Source organism: Glossina fuscipes, unplaced genomic scaffold (genome assembly GCF_014805625.2).
Source record: "Glossina fuscipes isolate IAEA_lab_2018 unplaced genomic scaffold, Yale_Gfus_2 3, whole genome shotgun sequence".
In the NCBI taxonomy this organism is placed as follows: domain Eukaryota; kingdom Metazoa; phylum Arthropoda; class Insecta; order Diptera; family Glossinidae; genus Glossina; species Glossina fuscipes.
This window is the reverse complement of record NW_023998417.1, coordinates 7031014-7053453: the sequence shown is the minus strand read 5'-3', so window position 1 is coordinate 7053453 and position 22440 is coordinate 7031014. Positions and strand designations below refer to the sequence as shown.

Genomic DNA, 22440 nt, shown 5'->3' with positions numbered 1-22440 from the left:
AGTTGACTTAATATAACCCTAATCGGGTTTTTGTGCTTTTTTGTCAAATTTTTTCTTGAAATTTCAAATCAGGCGATCTTTTGATGAATAAAATTTCAATTATTTAATACATTTATAGAATTTCGACTTAACAAAATTTCTAGTGAAATATAATTTAAGAAAAAAATATTGAAAAAAAAAAAAACAAATAATAATAATTATTACAAAAAAAAATTAATATTTAATTAAAAAAAAAAGAAAAAAATAAAAAAAAATAGTAAATTATTAAAATGTGGTTAAAGGAAGCGCAGGCTGAATGCTGTGAAATAGCTGAGCCGCTGCCTAGCCATGCAGAATGTTTTGTGCCCGAAGTTTGCGAAGAACTCTCCCAATTACAATGCCTACATGATCAGCAATTTATAAGACGACGACGTATATGGGAATTAGCGAAACCAACAAGACGAGTACCGCGATTTACACCATTTTGTCCATGCAAGCTGAAGAAACCAATCGAGATAATACATTTGGATAAAAGAGAGCATACGCGAACTGAACAATTGGCTTATCCGACTGTTAGACGATTGATGCTTTTTAAAAAGGATGTAGCAAGACTCTTTGATCCTTATCGTTTAGTTAATTTAAATCGTCTTTTACGCAAAAGTCTATTATCTGTTTATAGTCGTTTGGCGAACATTCAGCCACCACAAGAGAAGTAAGTCCAAATAAAGTATGCTCGTCTTTACGTACAATAAATTCTTTTGATTTTGTTAGAAAAAAAATTACTAAATGGGATAAAGCAGACTGGGCTAAGCATACTGTCATTCTAGTAAAATTGGCAAAACCGAAAAAAACGTTTGAGGAAGAGAAACCGGTGAGAGATAATGCACATGGAATGGCATAATGTTAATTATGAATTGTTTTTGTTCAGGAATCGCCTTCAATGCCATTAAAAAAAATGAAACGCTATAAGTATTTGGCTCTGCCAAAGAAACGTGAAGAACTCGAAAAACCTGTATGGACTTTAACAATAGTTATGGCACGATATAAAGCTTCTGATCGTATCAAAATTTTGGCAAAACCAACCGAACGTGATGCTTCACAACTGCACAGAGAATTACCAATTGAGATTGCGCTAGGCGCGTTAAAACATAAAGGTAAAACTTTTATTTTATATCTTAAAACCTATCTTTGCCTTCTATTTATAATATTGCTTATAGCATCGAAGCGCACAGTTGAATTATCTGAACCAAGACGTACGGCTAAAACAGCCCCCTCGGATCTTAAAGAGAATGCCTTCGTTGTCTCACCGACCGCGCTCACCCACAAAGCAAGTAAACGAACAAAAGAACTGGCCGAACCAAGGGAGTACGAGAATAAGCATATACGCGAAAATCCATTTGCAATTTCGCCCGCCGCCCTAAAAGCGAAGGCTAAGCCTCGGATAATAGAATTAGCCAAACCTAAAGGTTCCTAAGCGCCTAACTAATGTTTTCTTTTCTTGTAAAAATTGTTGCCTTGGAACTAAAATATACGGATATTATAAAAAAAAAGAAAGAAAAGAACCGAACTCGAGGGGAAAAATGGGGAAGAAAACTAATCCATAGACAATTGAAACAAATTACATCTCGGAAAATATCGGCAAAATTTTTCTTCTTCTTCTTCATATTATTTTAGTATTAATATTAGTTTGATAGATTTTACTCGTATAGGAAAGATATTTCAGATGTTTGCATGGTTGTTTTTTTTTTATTTAGTTTTGAAAAAAAATTTTTTTTTTTTTTGGGGAAGGAATTAGAGACAAGCGATATATTTGTAATTTGTTAAAAACTTTGTGGCTGATAAGGAAAAACAAATATTTCAGTCGATAGCTTGCATAGGCTGATAGTAAAACAATACTTTACAATCATACATAACAGTGTAAGACTGACGATGTGTTGAGATCAAAGCAAAAATGACGGCGAAGACTAATCACTTGATTTTCGTGAACACTGAAAGCACGTCTGCATCAAGGGACCTTTGCTGCTTTGGTGTAACGCTTCGAGCTATATTGATATTGACTACAACAGCTTCCTGTTTCTCATTATTATTGTCTGCTCATTTTGCATAGAGGTGATGTTTGGTAGGATGGATTTGGACACGATAAGTATGCAATTGGTTGGAAACGCGTAAGTAACACGCTTACTGTGATATTGATCACTTTATAGGTATTATAAAGACTGATTTAATTGTTTAGCGAAAATACGATTAATAAAAATTAAGAATTAGTTTCATTTATTTATATATATATATATATATATAGCGATGACAAATTTAGTAATCCTCTATTCTCCGAGAGTTTTTCAAAAGCTTAATTCTCAACATGAAGGAAAGTATTAAGGATTTTGAACTTGTATACATGCGACAAACTGTCCCTCAAATTCAGTTTCGGGAATTTCATTCACCTATGGATGTCCTTAAGTTTATCGGTTCTTGAGAATTCTGAAAACCCCTGATATATTAAAAATGTTAACATGTAATATTTAATAACTTAAGTCCTGAGAGAGATAGAACATTTTGTGGTATCAAAATTTTGGTATATAAATTTTCTATTAGGAATACGTGGTTTTTCATTTGTTCACTAACTATTCCGCAATTAACCAAAATATTGCAAAAATTTTATTCATGGAGAGGTAAGAATTTTTCTTAAAAACTGATGGAAATTAATTTACTTAAGTTTTATGGTAATATATAGCGTTACGTGAATTTGCATGAATATTATTGTAAAATTAAAGCAATTGACGATTAGAAGGAAAAGGAAAAAATCAACAAAAGTTTGTGGGAAATTCAGGAGATAAAAGAATTTATATATAAAAAAAAAAAAAAAAAAAAAATGGCGGAATGAAATCTAGCGCTGATATATTGTTTTCGAAATGTATATAAGCAGACTAGAGAGAGAGAGAGAGAGAACCGCAGCAATCATAGGGAGAAGAGACTTAAATCGTGATATTCGAAGGAAAAAATTGATCAAGCATAGGAGAGAGGAGAGAGAGACTAGATATTTTTGCTATGATGTTTTAATTAAATATTTCCGTATTAAGAGACATAGGGACTTCAATAGATAATACTCCGATATTTCTACACTAGAATTTCTTAAACACGATTTCTTCCTATGGTTTTTTTTTTTTTTTTAATAGAAATTTCATTAAATATTGTGAAAGTGAAAAGGATCAAAAATATTATATCCTTATTTCAGGTAACGAAACGAATGTACGAACATGTATCTTGTAGAGGAAGTTTAGAAAGAAGAATTGATTTTGCAGTTAAATATATTAAAGTAGTTGGCCTTTTTGAAATAATTCAAAATTGATAAAATTTTTTTTTGTCTATACATTTTCGAAATTCAATTTATAGAAATATTTTTGAAATTGTAGATAAAATTGTAAAAAATTTATAAAATGCACACAACAGAAGTCCGAGATGATTTGTATAAAAAGGATTTTTTTAAAAATTATCCAAATGATAGCGTAAAAGGAAAAGGTAAAGTAACGGCAGATTCACTAATAGAATTCGTGTATACGTATGAATTGGTTTTTTTTTTTTCGCAGAAGCATTCAAAATCACTAATGATATATTTCCCGTTGATGTGAAAGAGAGTCCCTTTACTATATCGCGAAAAGCGTTAAGTGCTAAAGCATCTAAGCGTACCAGGAAGCTGGCCCAACCGAAAAAGTTTGAAATTGAGCACGTTCGTAGAGATCCTTACAAAGTGTCGGAAGCGGCGATGAAAGCAAAGCCCAAGCAAAGGACAATCGAATTAGCCCAACCAAAAAAATATACCGATAGGTTTATATATTAGAAGTGATCGGACGAAAATTCAAATCATGCGAATTTGCTGTATACGCATTCCTTGAATTCTAATCATGAGGCAGCGGCAAGTTACTTTGAAGAGAAGGAAAATATGAAAAAAGAAAAAAATTTATATTTGTTTAATTAAATTCTTCCATTCAATGTACCTTTTGTTTGAGATTTGTGATGCGAATCAATAAATGCTGCATAATACATAATCAGATGACCTAAGCTTCTCTTGGCATTTATACGAAGCAGCTGTGGGAGATTAATTCCTTTTTTTGGAGGTTTGAAAAAGCGAAACATTTGCGCTGAAACGGACTTAGTTCACCACACCTTTTCTCTATTCCTCTTCTTCTCTGCTAGATCAATTTCTCATGGGGAAAATAGCATTTGTTTTCCCTCAATGCAAAGCAACCATTTGCGGGTAGTCAATGCAATACCCCAAGACCTTTGCCCGTGAGAAGGTGACTAAGCTGTTTAGTTATTTTAGTCAATGGAAAATGAAAAAATTTCAAGAGAAATGCAATGTAGTGATTTAACTAAAGCATTGCCTTTCGTTGGCCATCATAGTGTAAAGTGCATAACCTCAAGATACTAACAAAACGCCGACATGCGTGGAGAGAATATTGCGATCACAGGTAAGAATGTCAATAATATCCTCTTAAATTTAACAACGTTTTTGATAAACGTAATCTATGTCTGTTTTTGATTACCGATTAAATATTTGGAAATCTTTTCGTGATTGATATAATGAAGATAGTAAAACTGAAACTAAAGATGTACCGTTAATTTGTTCATAGCATGCTTGAAAATTAACTTACAAGAGGCACCGGAAGTACTTAGAAATTTTAAAAGTACGGACAGAATCTAATACGAAATTCAATGAAAAACGTTAGTTGACTACATATTTTTGCTTGCTTACCTGTATGCTATTATGGTCGTCTTTGAGATAAGGTTGAATATCGTCTTGTTGAACTTTTTCCAGGCGTATTATTCAATCTCCTACACCAACTCGCTTAATAGGATTATTCATTGCAATTGTCTTTTGTAGTTTGAACACAAGACTACAAGAGGGGCAGAATCGATCCGTATAAGACAAGATAGACTTTTATATAATATATATAAAGATAAGCTTAATATACTCTTGTAGGGTATGATAGATAAATATATTATTATCTAATTATGAGTTACAACGACATCGACGAATCTCATATGCTTTCATTCTATAATAATGAATACATAAATTTACTTTCTTGACAGCTTAAATAAAAAATATTTAGTTTGTAAAAAAAGTCTTTAGGAATTAGATGTAAAAAAATTGTCCATGAAAAATTGTAAAAGTTGATAAAAAATTAAAATTTTCGAAACGAGGTGACACACAAACCGAGAGATAAAAATGTGGAGAAAGGAAACTAAACCTGAATGCTGCGACGAACACGAATCGTTACCAAAGCGAATGCATTGCTTTTGGCCGGAAGTTTGCAAAGAATTACAGAAACTGAAATGTAGACATGTGCAGCGTTTTGTTAAATGTAAACGTCTTATGAAATTGGCTATACCATTAAAAAGTATGAAAGTGGGCCGTTTCGTACCCACCTGTCCTTGTAAGCTTGAAAAGTCGATTGAAATATCGCGTTTAGATGAAAGGAAGCATACGCGAACTGAACAGTTAGCCTATCCGAAAGCTAGGCAATTATTACTTTTCAAAGAAGAGGCCTATAACTTATTTGATCCGTTTCGTAATGCGAATTACAATCGTTTAATTCGCAAAAGTTTATTCTCTATGTACAGTCGTCTGGCTAACGTTCAACCTCCACAAAAAAGGTTAATAATAATGTCAATTATATTTGCAGCATAATTGGGCAAAATATTTATGTTATTCATTTATTTTAGAAAAATAATACCGAAATGGGATCGCAAAGAATGGGCCCGCCATACGGCAAAACTTAATAAACTAGCTAAACCTAAAAAACCTAAGAAAATACCGAGAGAGGTAAATACATACTGGCGAGCTATATATATATATGTATATAATATATATGCAAATGTATCATTAAATATTATTCATAGCATTTTTGTTGTTTTTTTTTTGTTTTTTTTATCGTTAGCCCTCGAAACGTATGCCGCTAAAGAGTATGAAACGTTTTAAATATTTAGCTGAACCAAAAAAACATGAATTACTTGAAAAGCCGGAATGGACAATCACGGATGTCATGTATCGGTACAAAGCTTCTAAACGTCTCATCGATTTGTCGCAGCCTGTTCAATTTGATGAAGCTAGATTCATTAGGCCAGTACCTGAACCAATACCCGCAAATGTTCTTAAGGCTGTCGGTAAGTATTGAAAGAATTCAACGAATTCGCACGATAATGCAATGCATTGGTGAAAGTTGAAATATTCATTACAAAAACAATGATGAATGCTTTAATTTAAGCTACCGCAAGGACTAGGGCGCTGGCTCAACCCACTAGTCGTGGGGCTAAATCAGCAGCGGCGGATGTTAAGGAAAATCCTTTCTCTGTTTCACCTCTGGCGATTAAATATAAAGCAAGTAAACGGATTAAGGAACTGGCCGAGCCAAGGGAGTATGAAAATAAGCATATACGTGATAATCCATATTTTATATCGCCAGCTGCTCTTAAGGCGAAAGCCTCACCACGCACAATCAATTTGGCTAAGCCCAAAGTACGATCAACGTAACGTTTTCCTTTCTCATTTTTAAAGTGCTTTTTAATTTTTATCTATTGTTCTCGATAATGTTTTGTGTGAAAATTTGTAGTCCGTCACGATATCTAAATATCTCTCAATCATATCAAAAGTCACTTCAAATAAACTGTAAATTATAATTTGGAAAAACTGTAAATTGCAAATTAATTTTATGAATTTTCGATAGCAATTAGAAGAAATTTTAATAAAGCGAGCACAGCCATTAGTAATAGCTGACGGGAGAATATCACTGCTCGATAGTGATGGTAGTATTGCAGTTGATAAATTCCATTAATTCGAACATCACATCCGACTGTTTATTTGCTCGTCCTCACTACTTGTCAACTCACTTATATCGGTTATATCGCTTTCCTATATGATATAAGTGCTATCTCCCTTTCCTAGAACAAAAAAAAAAAAAAAAAAAAAAATCAAAAAAAGCCAGAGCATGGAACTAAACGCGATCAATAAATTTGTTATTATATATAACGTATCGCGATGTCTCCTCATGCGACAAATATTTTTCATATTTATCGCATCTGCATGGTTTGACAATACCGTCAGCAGATAGAACTATCTAAGCAGAGCTGTCTGCTGCCCATGTTAACTGCTTGACCGATAGATGATGTCATCAATCAATTTAAATGCCATTTGAAGTCGGAAAACAAATGATTTTTTGATGTCGTAAGCTGTGAAGATGAAAATCGTTTCCTATTTCGGGGCTCACATCTCCAATGATGTATTAGTTAGTTATCATTATTTTTGCCAAGAGCGTAGACCTGCACAACATATCTTTTTTGCTCTAGTTTCTATTATCATGCACACACACATGCATAATTCTAATCTTTTTATTCTCTCTCTGTGGACCAAGGGAAAGATGGTAACATCAATGAAAAAGTTGGAAGGTTAAAAAAATGATTAGCGGGATTCATGAAGTAAGAAGAAATTTATTGTGAAGCCTTTGAAAAAGTATTGAATAATAATTAGTTAGATCTGTCGATTATGATTTTTCAAAAATGGAATTGAATCGAATTTCAATATATAATAACAGATGAGAATTGTTAAATATACATATATATATATATAAATGAACTTCTTCTGCAGCTACGCCGATATTCGCGATAATCGTATTGAGCGAGATTTCGATTCGGTTGCTTGTGCATTACTAGCACCCTTTTATCTATGTCAGGGTCATTAAATTGAGAAGCTACGCAATGATTCTCTTCAATTTCATTTATTACTAAGCATAAGTCAAAGTGTTCTAGATGTTTGATAGACTCTTGTGTGTATCTACAAATTCTGGCTTTTTGTTGCTATTCATAAATTCATAACCGAAGGATTTTCAAAAGCTATTGTTTCCGCCGAGATTAGAGAGAGTTTCGTCATTTGCAAGATCTGCTAAAACGCTTCCGCTTTTCCAATGAGTTTCACTATGGAAAGGCTTGTCATCTTGTTCAAAATGTATGATGGAAGGAACTTTCGAGCTTTCGATATCTTTTAATTTCATATCCTGGGCATAGAAAGTGAATGCTCCTGTAGCTAAAATTGGTTCTGAATTGTTTGAAGTGGTTAATGTGGTGTTTGATTGATCATCTTGTGTAAATTTGGAGTTTATGGTAGTTTCTTGTTGTTTTGACAAGACGGCGATTCCTGATGGAACTGACGGCACTGTCAATTCGGTATCGAATTGTGGCAGAGTTTCCATCACTAGAAAAGCAATTTTGGTTAAATTAGTTGGAGGCGTAGAAGCTTCACCGGTCAAACCAAGTGCGCTCGCACTGCGGCCAGAGTTTGTAGTTTTATTTCTAATCTTATTGATGTGCCTGAGAGATTCGTCATCCGCAGTTAAAGTATATGCTGATGCAATTGGAAGGATTGTAGTGGCGTCTGTATTATGTTCGGTGGTTTCACGTAAATTTTCGCTTATCTTTTTTTGCAATGTTTGTGTCATTGAAATTATCTTTTGCTCCTTGATTGGTGTCCAGAGACTATTTGAAAGAGATTTTAAGCTTTCCGAAGATTGTAGGCATATGGTTTCATGCTGTCTTGAATAAGGGGTGCGAACACGCGACAAACGTACCACATTTGAAGGCTTCGATTTATGCTTGTTAAATCCATCGGAAGGGTGGAATACATTTACCCTGAACTTGTTTGCAATTTTCATGGCTTCACTTACTAGTGCATTGCTACCATTAAGCGAAGATAATATCCGCTTCGCAGCATTTGATATAATTAAATGGCTATCTAGGCAAGTCGGTAAATTCGAGAGACTTAAATTGGGACGGATCAACGTAACAGGGGCGCGTTTTAAACCATCGTTGACGCTACTTTTATTCTTGTTGTATTCCCCCATACTACCATATATACGCTGGCCGTTAGAAAATGGAACAATACGCCTGTCAGTTGAAGTCAAATTGTCATTAAATCGATGGCGTGTTAGAGCCGTAACTGGTTGAGGAGAAATGTTGCCCGATTTTGAGTTGTGAGCAAACACCGGATCGTTTTTCTTCAAAGGAAAATGAAAATTCGGTAAGTTCGCTAAAGATGGAAATGGTTTGCTTTGACGACTTGCTCTGGCTGTAGTTGTATTAAGTAATCCCGTCTTTCTTTCTTGATATACATGCCCTGCTTCTCGCCTGTCACTATAAGCCACTGTTCGTCTATTTACGTTAATAAGATCACTTCCCTTACTTTCTGTAATTGCCTTGCTTCGTTCAGAAAATCTATGTAAACCTTTCATATCGACTTCTGGCTCTCCACTATGTTTTGTTGTTTGATTAGCATTTTTGTCTACGTTTACGGTCAAAACATGTTTGTTCGATGTGCTTGCTTTCATGTAAGCCGCTTTAACATTTGACAATAATTTACGCTTTAGAAGTAAAGTTCGTAGCGATGTCTCATTTTTTTTAATTTTAATTGAATTAGATACTGAGTTAACGATACTTCTTCGTATATCGGCTGTCGATGACGTAACATTACAAGAAGGTTCCTTTCTGCTTTGGCAATCATTTAAATTTAAGTGATTATCGCATTTATAAGACAGATACGGTGGTACTGTAGCTATATCATTATCGCTGTCATCACCGTTGTTTACACTTAAATTTGAAGCTACGGCACCCTGATGATGGGCAATTGAAGAATTGCTGACGCTATTCACATTTAAAAGAGAACGTTTTGCAGATGGTTCACATGTCGCCTTGGTTGAAAATGAATTCAAGTCATGCTTTCGTTTTAGAACGCTTCGAATTATGAAGTCTGTTTCTTCATCAGCCGTTATACGGCCGTTATACGGCAAACCTTCTTCTTGATTAGGAAGTCGTATATGCCCACTAAATTTTGCATATTGACATGGAAGCGCTTCGTTTGGGTCTCTATTGATTTTCTGCTTGCCGCGTTCGAAACAGCGCCAGCGTCTTTTCTTTGCGATCTTAGTACTTGGTGAAGTTTCGTTAGCTTCTGCTAACGGAATTGACTTGTCATTAGTATTAGCGAAATTTTCCACTGTAGCGTTTAAAGACATTTGATTTGTCGAGTCGTTTATGTTATTTTCTAATCCAACTACAATTAGCCAAAAGACAATGCTTTTCAAAGACGCCTATAGAATATAACGCAATTCTTAGACGTTGGGTGATGATTTTAAAGAGTATTTTTTTGTTTTTTTGTGACAATTCGCTCTCATTGATTTGTGATCTAAGCACAAGCGTATAGGTTTTTTCATTCGAAATATTTTCTTTCAATTGTTAAAAAAACATTTAATTTATTTTTAAAAAAGCTTCAATAAAATGTAAAAATTTTAAATATTTTTCATGGAAAACGTAGAAACAAATGACAGAATGAATGAACATAGTAAAGCACTGTACTTAGCTTCGACTAATCCGTGACAATTATCCAAATCATTAAAAGTAATTTTAATACATACGAACCATTGAACATGAATAAGTGTACGTAGAGTGTCTGAACGTTGGTTGAAATATTGGCGTAACTTAATTGCAAGATGTGAAAGGTCGCTGAATATATTGTCCAGCTTGTACTAGTCAGTGTCGTGTGTAGTATTGCAAGCTGAGATACTCTTTTTACGTTTTTCTGCAAATCCTCCTACCTTGACCGTTCAATAATAATCGACGCTTGCTGGCTATAGTAATATTTCACACTTTCCTACTTTTTTGAACAACATTAACATTCATTACGAGTAAAAGTGTTTATAAGGAGTGACTTTAGGAAGCCTCAAATTTTTGGAGCTCATATCAATATTAAATTTCCTTTCTTATCCTTCCCAGTGTAATCTTAATAGTTTGCATACAGCTGCAGTTCAAAACACTTTCTATCAATGATTGGAGAATTTCATAGTTTTAACATATGCCTGCCTACCCCAGCTACGATTATTTTTTTTTTTAAATTTATTTATTTATATTTTTTAATTTGTTCTTGATGTATTAAGTGTTTACTTATAGCGTTAGGGCTGCTCACGATTTTCTAGAGCAGTCAATTGTATCGAACCTTATCGACTTGTGTCAAGTCAGTAGTTTAGCGGTATATATATAATCAATTTTACTTGTTATTACACATTACATGTCTAACTACAAAACGCAAATTTGGTGAGATCAGCATTAGAAAGTAAAAGTTTTCTGGCTACTTTATCACAAAACATATTTAACTTGGCGAGTCTAATTCATATTTTTATTTACCATTAGGTCAGATCCGGATTTTAACCTTCGATTCATATAATGACGCGATGAAACGTGAAAATTATGCATACTTTTAACTTAGAAGAAAAGTAGAAGTAGCGATCATCGAAAGAATATTTTGAAAGCATATTCATAAAAAAATCGGTTTGCTTAGGCCCATTAGGTTTCAGAAAAGCAAAACATAAGAAGAAAACCATCAGATAATTGTTCGCTGCGACCATAGAAATCGAAAGGATAGAATGAATGGATGTTAAAGATAAAATTTACTAGCGGTGAGAAGATTCGAACAGAAATGAGCCTTTAGACTACCAAGCCTGTGGGCAGAAAATTCCTTTAAAAGTTTCTGCTTCTATATTGCAAAGGTGTCCTTGGTGCTAAAGCTATTCGTTTATGTTAACCTTTGTATCTCATAGACTCACTTTTTATTATGGTGATCGAACTAAGCTTGCCTATGCGACTGGCCGTCTTGTTTCTCCATATCGAACTTACAGGTCCAAACATTTGAGAGATTCTAATGAAATTTGGTGGATTGATCTATTTACGGCTAAGGGCGAATACTATTAAAATTGATACGGATCGGCTTACTTTTTTCGACCACCTCCCACATAATACCTCCTATCGCAAAGTCGTTACCTGTAGGTAGGTGCGTAGGTTAATTTATCGCAGTCTTTTCACGTGCTTCAAATTATCTTGAAGAGCTGGTAAATGTTGTTGTTTTGAGTGGAGAATTCCAAAATATATTTAAATGACTTTTAATTACCCTTAGTAGACTCATAAGCGTCTACTCGAACATCATAAATGATTATTTGTGAAAAATGCTTATTTTTTACTTTCTTTTCGACATATATAAATATTTTATATGTAAATATTTTCGTAACGTATTAATTGGTAGTTCCAGGCAGTAGTAGTAGTAGTAGTTAATATTTGCGAAGGGGAACGAACGGATGGGATATTGCGACGCTTCATGCTTGAAGAAATGAAACATATTTATATTGAAATATATATATATATATATATATTTTTTGTTTTTTTTGTTTTTTTTTTTTAATTATATGGTTTTATTTTGTATTCTCATTTTTGTTTTTTTCTTACCAGTATTCATAAAAAATACTGAGAGTATGCTCCATGTTCACATCACTATCATTACAATAGGTTAAGTACAACGTTATTCGTCTCATATGCTTAGCTTTGCGTAACTGTTTTTTATTCAACATTTACTTTAAGAATTTTTATTTCAGTTTTTATATCAGTTTTTGTTTTGTTGTTTCTTGATAATGTTTTCCTTTTAATTATTATTATTATTACTATTTTTTATTTTACATAAGTTTTCGCTTCGTTTTAAAAACATTTAACTGATATTTTATTTTGAGATATTTTTTTTGTTTCAGTTTCTCATTCATTTGGCTTTACAGAGCATCAAACCCAAAGTGATCAACTCTCAGGTGTTTATTTGTTTACTTGTGTGTGTAAACATTAGTTTTACGTTCTTATATAGCCTAAGATAGTTGTGGCGAGAAAACTGCAAGCAGGATTAATTCTGCAGTGTTGACTCTTTGGTAGATGCTCTCTCTATGGTTTTGATTCTATACACAGTTGTCTCTTTTTTTTTTTTCTTTTTTTTTTTTTAACTTTTTTTCTTTAATAATGTTCTTTTCATTTTTGCCTAATCATTTAGAAATAACATAAATGATTATAAACGAAAATCAAAGTTGAATGCAATTTTTTTTTTAACTGAAATCGAAATGAAATTTTTAAAAATTTTTATATATCTACATATATACATACATACATACATGAATGTATTATAAATGAATGCATGCATATATGTATATATATAAATGGCACACACACATACATTTAAATTTTATGTATAGATTAACAGATTTAATTAAGTGTTATGTGTCAAGTGTGATGCGAATATAAGAATAATTATAATAATTGCGCATAAATTTGCATAAATAATTGTTTCGAGAAAAATTTTGCTAATAATTATTTAATAACAAATTTTGTTTTATATTTAATACACATAATTTTAATGGGTAGCGTTTTTCATTTCTTTTCTTTATCAATTTTGTTAATTTGCTTTTATTTTTTCCTTTTTTTTTTTAAATCGCGTCGACCGATCGATACGTTTATCGATTGATGGAATTTTGAGAAACCCACTTAAAATGCCTATTAGTTGTCTGTCATCATCATTTTGTTATTGTATTCATAATTTTTTTTTCCTTATTTTAATTTATGCGTTTTTTCTTCTTTTTTTTTGGGGGTGTGCACACTTACATACACACACTAAATAAAAGTTGTAATAATTTTGATAGATTGTTACTTAATTAAAAAAAGTGCTTTTTTTCTTTTCCTTAGACAAATTATTTTACAAATTTCCAAAAAAAAAAAAAAAAAAAATCTTTTTACTGCTATTGTAGGTCTTTTGTTCAATATGATTACGCCTGAAGAGTTCTTTTGAGATAAATAAATAATTTTATAGATTTTTCTTCACAAATACGTTGTTATTTAATTTTTCTTTCCTTTCTTTTTTTTTTTCTAATAGTATATCGAAAATGTAAAAAATGTTAATTTTTTTAAATATCGTGTGCAAAAAAGCAAGAAAAAATGTTATAAACGTTGAACCACGAATTTTGGATAATCACCCATCACCGCCACACGATTATAAAATCAGATCAGCGTAATTTTCGTTTGAAAATTTCAATTGTCTTAATGTGTCCTCGAGAGGGATTACTTCTCTCTCTTATTCATGAATGGATTCGCTTTTCGGTCGAAGAAAGAAAAAGAATAACATCGTCTTCAATGACATAAGTGTTTCTACTACTTTTCACTTCCATTTGACTAACCAAACCCAAGTTCAGCCGTAATTTACAAATGTTTAAATAAATCACACATCTTGTAAATGCTCTCTGAAGAAACTCAAAAGTCTATCGTATAAACATTTCTTATTCCAATAAGACACACAAATGCAAGAAATGTTGAGATTATTTTTATCGCATCCAAGTGAGCTGTGTTCATACAAATTTCAGTGGAATGCTTTCTCTCTATGTATTCCCCAGCAAATCGGCATTTCTATGAATATTTTATAGCATATTTTCGGGGATAAATGTAGAATAATTGCATGCCTTTGATTATTTCGCTTGAAGTACATATTTATTCACGTTTCTAGAAACAGTGTCAGCTCAAATGCAGACCAAATGCATAGGTAGACGAATAAGTGGATATGGGTCAATTGTCCTGGCGTCTTACATCGGTCAAGAAGGTGTATATTGTATAAGGTTTTCAATTTTTTGCTTTTCAGTTTTACAAACGGGCGATGGGTGTCAAAATTAGGCTATCTTAATAGCCAAATCCTATATTTTACATATATATATATATAATTTTTTACAAATAAAATGGGAATTTTTCTTTCTTGTTTTTGTGCTTTTTGCTTAGGCCCGAATTATTATAATTTTGGATATGATTTTTTTGTTTACTTGCAGTTCTGCATTCTTTTTGTTTATTTGTTACATTATTCCTGCTGGAGTTTCTTTAATGTATGCATTTGTTTATTTATTTTTTCTTTGTTTTTTTTACAAGTTGCCTACAAATGTGTTGCAATATATAGTTTGATGTTCTTGTCGTTTATATCTGAACTATTAAAAAAATTGTTTATGTGGTCCCTGAATATAAGTTATTTTTTTTGTTTTAATTTCCCTTTTTTTTTTTTTTTTGCGAAATTATTAAATTTTCTTTTTTTTATTTAGTTATTAATTTTTTTTTGCTTTTTTTTTAACAAAATTTATTGTTCGAAATTTTACAGTCATTGGTTTATCATTTTCATTTTTTATTTTCAAAAAATTTTTACTTTTATTTATTTATTTATTTTTTGATTGATTGAAACGTTTGTAAAACTTAGGAAGAACACAATTTCAAAAAAAAAAAAACAAAAAATTTCATCCATATATTCGCTTTAAGTGGGTTGGTTCAGAACATTTTCTTCTTTTCTTTTTTTTTTTGCTCCTGAATTGTCTTTCAATTTGTTTACGAAAAGTCGAAAAATTAGTTTTTAATTAAAGAAAATAAAAATAAAAAGAAAAAAAAATAAAGAAGAGAATGCTAATAAAAAAACTTAAAATTCTTCATTTTTTTAATACTAAGTCGTGTCATAAATTAGTAACGTTTTCATTTTGACATTCTTTTTTAATGTTTTTTGTTCGGTAAATCGGTATCGGTTAACAAGTTCTGCTTGATGCTGATACGGTATTCGTCACGTAACATTTGACACCCTATGTGGGTTTATTGGACATCAGAAACTTCCTTGAAAATTGAGAGCCGTTTCGTTGAATCCGTAATCGATGATCATTTAGTCTCATTTCTAAAACGCTACGAACTTATGTAACCACTCAATATATAAAATATTTTAATTAATTTTTTTATTGCCTGATTTTTAACTATTGTAATTGTTGTTGTTGTTGTTGTTGCGCCGCATTGTGTTAAATCTATTACCTTGTTTATTGCTGTTCTTGCTTCTTAGCCAATTATCATGTGAATATGGAGCGAATAATGACAATGTTACGATCCCAATTTTTCATTTTCATTTTCATTTTCAATTTGTTTTGTGTTTTTGTGTTTTTTTCCTTTTTTGCTATTATTTATATGTTTCATTTCTTTAAGTTATAGTCGAAGTTAATTCACTTTATAACCGTATGTGGTACGGTGTAAGAAATCAGAATTTTCTCCTTTCAGTTTACTACCCGCAATTATTATTATAATTTGTTTAAACTACTACTCGCAAATGTTAATAGAGAAAAGTGATAAACTTACATTAGTTGATATCGAGTAAATTAAATTATATTTTAAATAATATCATGTCGACTCGATGTCGACATGGGCGTTAGTATAAGAAGTGCAATAGCGACACATATACCACAGTAGGAGTGTAGTGAGTTAATAATTAGCAACAATTTATATTCGACTTCAATAAACTTCTTCTGAAACACTGTACTTCTAATCGATTTAATTATATTTCCATAACAAAGTGTATGTAATTGTTGCAAACTTTGAAAGTTTGTTAACTACAATATAACATATATGCAAAAACATTGCCCCTTTTGCCTCTTATGTTTTCAGTTCTATAAATTTTTGAGTTTTTTGCTAGTTCCGTAATAAAATGGACGTACTTCGTCCTTTTGTCGCTAAAGCACGGCCGCAGTAAACAATATGCCTGACTGAGACGACTCTGTAAGGATACTGATAGTTTTTAAAGACAGCATTAACACGAAGCACTTAGCTTAAAGTATAGAACGGTATAACTGCCGTTCGTAAGCTTGGCGCGGAAAATGAGATCAAGCCGAGTTGGAGACGTTTTTAAGCGTACTTTTCGCACAACATTAAAGTAATTTTCATAATTAATTGATTACATGACGCAAGTGATCGCTTATGCTGCGAAAGTTCTTTTGGTTTATATTTGCCGGTTGTTTTGCAATAGGCTTGAAATCAAATTAGACGCTGCCTGAATGCTTAATTAAACAGCTGACCTCAATAAAAGACATCTTTCGAAATTCTCAAGGCAGGTCAGCATTTAAATGTTTGCATTGTATTGATCGGGAATTTTATTGAATTTGGCAGAGAGCAGGCTGTAGGCTAATCATTGCGCGATTGAAGCCTAAAATTTGCATTTATTTGTCCAACCTTTGTCATATGTCAATGCATGAAGGCAATATTTTTGGTCAGAGTTAACCGACGAAAAGAAAACCATTTTCAAGAAATTTGATTCGCTATCAGTCCTTGCAAAAACATATAAGAGTTTCACTGCTACTTGTGCTTTACAAGGAAGGCATAAAATCTGAGTAAATTGAAGACGAAAAATGTAAAGTATCTTATGATTCCGATAAAGATGCTTATATTGATAACGAAAAAAAAGAAAAAAATATATGGAATCCTAACACGATCATTATTCACTTTGGTCTATTGTTGTTAAGTTTTCATTTAACCACTTTTTAATCTTATTTGTTTTTTTTTTTAATTTGTAATATTGCATATATATGTACGTATTTTATTATTAAGAGAAAGTGAAAGAGAGAAAGAGAAAGAGAGAGAGAGAGGGAGATGAAGAGAAAGTCTTCTATTGATATAATATGGTAACTATATGTTCCTCCCCTTGGGAGCTTAAATTGCGAATAAAGTTTATAAAAGCCAATGTTGTCCAGTTGTTTACTCTTTTTTCTATGAACTGAAACAAAACAAAATGAAATAAAAAAAATAATAAACGAAAAAAAAAAAAAAATTAGTAAAGCATACGTATATTAATACACAAGAGGGTGGCGTTTTTTTTTTAAACTAATTTTATTATTACAAATATTAATAAAAAATATTTAAAAATAATAATAATAATAAAAAAAAAATTAACGAAAAACATTTTAAAAATAATAATAAAAAAAGTAATAGTTTCCATCTTTTGAATGTTTGTTTTAATTATACTTTAAACTTAATATGGAAATAATATATATATGCTTTTTAAAAACATTAACGTATTTTATGAATTATTTATAAGAAATTTAACTAAAATTTCTAATAAAAAATTTACAATAAGAAAATTATATAATTATTAATTAATTAACATTTTTATTAATAATAGTTCTTGTATATATATTTAGAAAGGAAAAAAAAAAAAAAAAAAAAAAAAAAAAAGATTAAAAAAGAAGAAGAAGAAAAAGAAAATTATTTATAAAAAGTTTAAGAAAATATTTAAAACGAAACATTAGATGAACGAATTAACACAGTTTGTTGTTGTTGTTGGAAAGAATAAAATTAATATAAAATAATATTTTAAAAGAAATCTTCAAAAAAAATTAATATTAATTTTTTCTATTTCTATTGTAAATTGAAATTGTTTTATATTTAATTTTTTTTTATTTTTATTTAATTTTATTTTATTTAATACTAAAATTACAGTTTTGTGTGTTTATTGTTTAATGCTTTTATTTATTTATGTTCCTTAAAAACTATTACTTTTTTTGTTTTTAATTTTTATATATATATTTTTTTTTTTTTTTTGTTTTGTTTTCATTTCTTTTGTTATAGGTGAAACATAATATTTGAGTTTTGAAAATATATTTTCTCTTTAGTTATTTACTTATTTATTTATTTTTTTTATCAAAGATTTTAAAATAATTACCAAAGTATCTAAATCTTGTACTTGCATCAGTTTTTCTTTCCCTTTAAACGGTTTTTTTTTCTTTTTTTGCATTTCGAAAAAAAATCTCAACTTAATTTAGTTTTTTGTTTTCCAAAAGAAAGAAGAAAAAAAAAAAAACAGGAGGAAAATTTCTTGAAAAACAAATTCATTTTTCTATTGATTGATTATTGCTTTTTGTTTTTTTTTTTTTTATCTATTTTATGCTTTCTTAAAAACGAGAAACATTTTTTTTTCTGTGTATTATTTAAGATGACTTTTTGTTGTAATTCTTTATATACACACACATATATATATATGTATAAATATATATATATATATATATATACATAAATATATATATATATATACATAAATGTATATACATATGTATTTGTATGTACTGTTATATGTATTGCTTAAAAAAGAAACACGATAGCTATATATATAACAAGTAAAAAGAAGAAGAAGTTATATTCGCTTTAATGCGAACGATGCATACCCAACACCTAAAGTATCGGTCAGCGTGAACATAACTGTTCGAATAAATATTCCGTCCAAAATTTTACTTTCGCTACTATGTCTCAATCCGCAAAGTTCCCCTTATTTACTTTTAAAACGGTAACCTTGAATGGGTATTCTTTCTAGTCAATATAGAGTTAGTGGGAAACTCTTATAAATATGAAGAATAAATTATAAATTCATGTATGTGTAAGGGCGATCAGGACTCCAATAAAGAAATACAGAGTCCTATACATGCTACCTTCCTATTTTGTAGCAAATTGTTTTACTCTTTCAAGGCGGACCATAAAGAGGCTGTTCGAGGCTAAGAACTAGATGGCTATCTTCCCATATTCATGTTCTAGCTTTTAGTGACGGAAAGATGAACATAGTGGAAAACTTATAGTATCTCATAATCGATCAAGAATGATAGAAATATATCTCGCTGATGGGTATGAAAGGTGAAGAAAAAAAAGGACAAAAAAAAAAAACAAAAAACAAAACAGCAAAGCGCGAGAATTAAAAGAGATTGAAGTTAGTTAACATATAGAAAGCGCATACATATAAGTTACGCATTATTACTTGTTAACATATACATACATACATATGCTTAAATAATTGTTCTTTTATATTTATTTCAAGCTGTTCAATTATATATATGTATGGCTATTACATTCTTCTTTGCCTGATTATATATATATATATATATATTTATATGTGAGTGTGTGTGTGTGTATTTCTGTGTGTTTTTGTTGGTTTTTTTTTTTTTTTTTGTGATTTAGAATAAGATTTAAGTACTATTGTTAAAATTTCTGTTTTGTAGGGAGGCTGGCTGCTGCTGCTTAAAACTATTGCTTTGCTTTCGGTTCTATTGTTGGTATGTATGGTATGTAATATTTTAATTATTTAGTAAATATTTTCTATTTCGTATTTTCTGTTTGCGTTTATCGTTCTATTGTTGATTAATTTTTATACTATTGTGGCAGATAAAAAAAATAAAAAAAAAGAAGAAGAAAAAAAAGTTTTTATTAATTTCGGATGTAACAACACACATACAGAGAACAAACGATGGAATAAGTGAAAAACGAGTGCAATAAATCCTATATTCTCTACGGCTGACTTTCAGAACGTTGCGTATCCTTAGCTGAATTTTAGGTTTTCTAAGTTTTCTTGCATTAACAATCAGTTCTTCTTTCTTTAGTACGCATTGCATTTTCTTTTCTTTTTTTTTTTAGATGGATTTTGGGTGCCCCGTAATACTATTGATCTAAAGAAATTTTAAATTATTTCAAAGACATAGGAAGAACACTGCTAGCAATACTAGCTATACTTGCTCGTATTCCTAAAAAGTATTCAACAAATATTCGATTAGAAATGAAAATAATGGATAGAAGTCATAATCTTTTATAAACGAATTGTTTGACTTTGGCTCTTAACTTTTGTTAATAGGGTTCATTATCCTTTTAGAAAATTGAAAAGTTGACGAGCCTTAGCGTGTAGAGAAATAATAAAATTCATAGATCAAACAAACGCTAGTATATGAAACTAACGGTTTTATTGAGAATTGCAATATACTTGAGATATGAATTCATCACAACCGTTGAGTTGTTAATCGAAATGCTTAGCATACTCGGCCACGGATTTAAAATTGATTGAACTGATTAAAAGTGCAGGACAAGCTTGGGCCGAGTTTTTAAAGGCGCCGCATGAAAATTTGAAGCAGTTACGTATGGTAGTAAGTAAGCGCTATTCTCTAATCACTGTTTTGGCCTACACAACTGATCGGAATTTCATACCCATTACGTAGGGCATTTTCGAATATTTAGCTTGCAATGAAAACTTGAGATATTCACTTACTTGAGCGGTTCAGTTAGAGCGTATTATTTTTTTTGTATAGCACCGTAAGAGACGCCATCGACAGATTACGTATGTGAGAGGGTGAGCTCGAAAGTCAGAAGAAGAAGATGAAAAAATGGCGGTTTAGTTATCTATGCCGTTCGGATTTTTTTGCACTCGTGTAAAATATTAATATAAATAGATATTAATATAATAAATTTTTTTTTCTTGATAACATAATTTCCTTTGCAGGCTATTGTTAAACACAAGTAAGTTGCTAAACTGTTTGATTATTGAGTAGGCTGCCCTTTCCTTCTATTTTTGTTAATTAATATCTGATTGTGTTGAGCTATTTTTGGCTATTGCTTTATAAGTCTATTTTTGTTTTGCTGTTCTTCTGCGTTTTTGTGGGACGAAAGTGAGTTTGTTGGGGATGGTGGTTTTGGGGAAAGGGATGGAGACCATCTTTACATATATATTGATGTTGATGTTGATACTGATTATATGGTTTAATAACTATTGCTGAGAGAGATTATTTTAATATGTTAGGGAATTGTTCTGTTTTTTATTTTTTTATTTTTATTTTTTTTTTTTGTTTTTTCTTTTTTTGGAATTTAATTACTATTGTAAACTATGGTAAAAATTATTTAGCTGATTTTTTGTATAACTATTGTTGTTTAACGTTGTTGCTGTTGTTGTTGCTGTTGGAATTATCTGGTTATTGCTTTTATAAAGGAAAAGGACAAAGAGAAATAGAGAAAGACAGAGAGAGCAGAATTAGAGAATTTAAAAAAAAAAAAAAAAAAAAAGCAGAGATAAGCAGATGTGTTTGCCCAGTTTTCTCTGTTGTATCTCAAAATACTCATTGTTGATTACGATTAGTAGTTGTTAGGCTAATACACAGAAATTTTTGTTGTTGTTTTTTATTAAAATGGTTTTTTTTAAAGGTTTTTGGTTTTTATAAAAGAAACTTTTTTTTATTGTTATTATTGCTTAGGCAAAGGAAGTTTTTTTACATTCATAACGGATTAGGAAAAATTTAATATTGACTGTAATTAAGAAAAAAAAAGGAAAAAAACGAAAACTATAAAACAAATGAACAACAATCGACTGTTAGGCATTGTGAACTTTGCTGTTATTATTATTATTGTTGTTGTTGTTGTTGTAGAGATTTAATTATGGCTATTGCTTTTTTTCTTTTCTATTAATTATGGACATTAGCAGAAAATACGTGAAAAACAAAATCTACATTTATGTCTATTTTGTTGCATTTCAACTGATCTGTCTTCAGATCCGTTATATATACACTGTTTTGCTTTATACAGATACACGGATAATCTATCCAGTGCCGTGAATATAATGTATTTATATCAGTACAGCATGTACAGATTGTCCACATATTTGGGGCTATTGTTGTTTATGATGTCATTGTTAGATACGGTTTTTGTTTTTTATTATTGCTTTCTGTTTTTGATTTATTTATATATTTTTTTTTTCTTGGATATTTCGTTTAAAAGTGCATTACTGGGCTATTGTATTGTAATTGTGATTACTGTTGTTGTTGTTGTCATTGTTGTTAATGGTGATTATGGTGATATTGATTATTGTGGATTTGTAGCTGGTAACTTTTATCTATTGTTGTAGTTGTTGTTGTGTGATTTTAATATGAAAATTTTTGGAATTTTGCCTTTTAATGCCAATTCTTTTAATTTGTTCTTAAGCCAGAAAGTTGTTTGCATTTCATT

The 22440-nt window shown here is 30.7% G+C and overlaps 2 protein-coding genes across 2 annotated transcripts; both read left to right on the top strand.

The window, feature by feature from the left end:
* The first annotated feature begins 269 nt into the window (after positions 1-269).
* On the top strand, positions 270-1481 carry LOC119635092. Its single transcript, XM_038029660.1, has 4 exons — positions 270-691; positions 751-850; positions 908-1133; positions 1197-1481. The coding sequence occupies exons 1-4, from the start codon at positions 270-272 to the stop codon at positions 1451-1453; spliced, it is 1005 nt and encodes a 334-aa protein (XP_037885588.1). The 3' UTR covers positions 1454-1481.
* Positions 1482-5203: 3722 nt separating this feature from the next.
* LOC119634513 lies at positions 5204-6508 on the top strand. Its single transcript, XM_038028734.1, has 4 exons — positions 5204-5631; positions 5701-5800; positions 5916-6141; positions 6243-6508. The coding sequence occupies exons 1-4, from the start codon at positions 5204-5206 to the stop codon at positions 6506-6508; spliced, it is 1020 nt and encodes a 339-aa protein (XP_037884662.1).
* The last annotated feature ends 15932 nt before the right edge of the window (positions 6509-22440 follow it).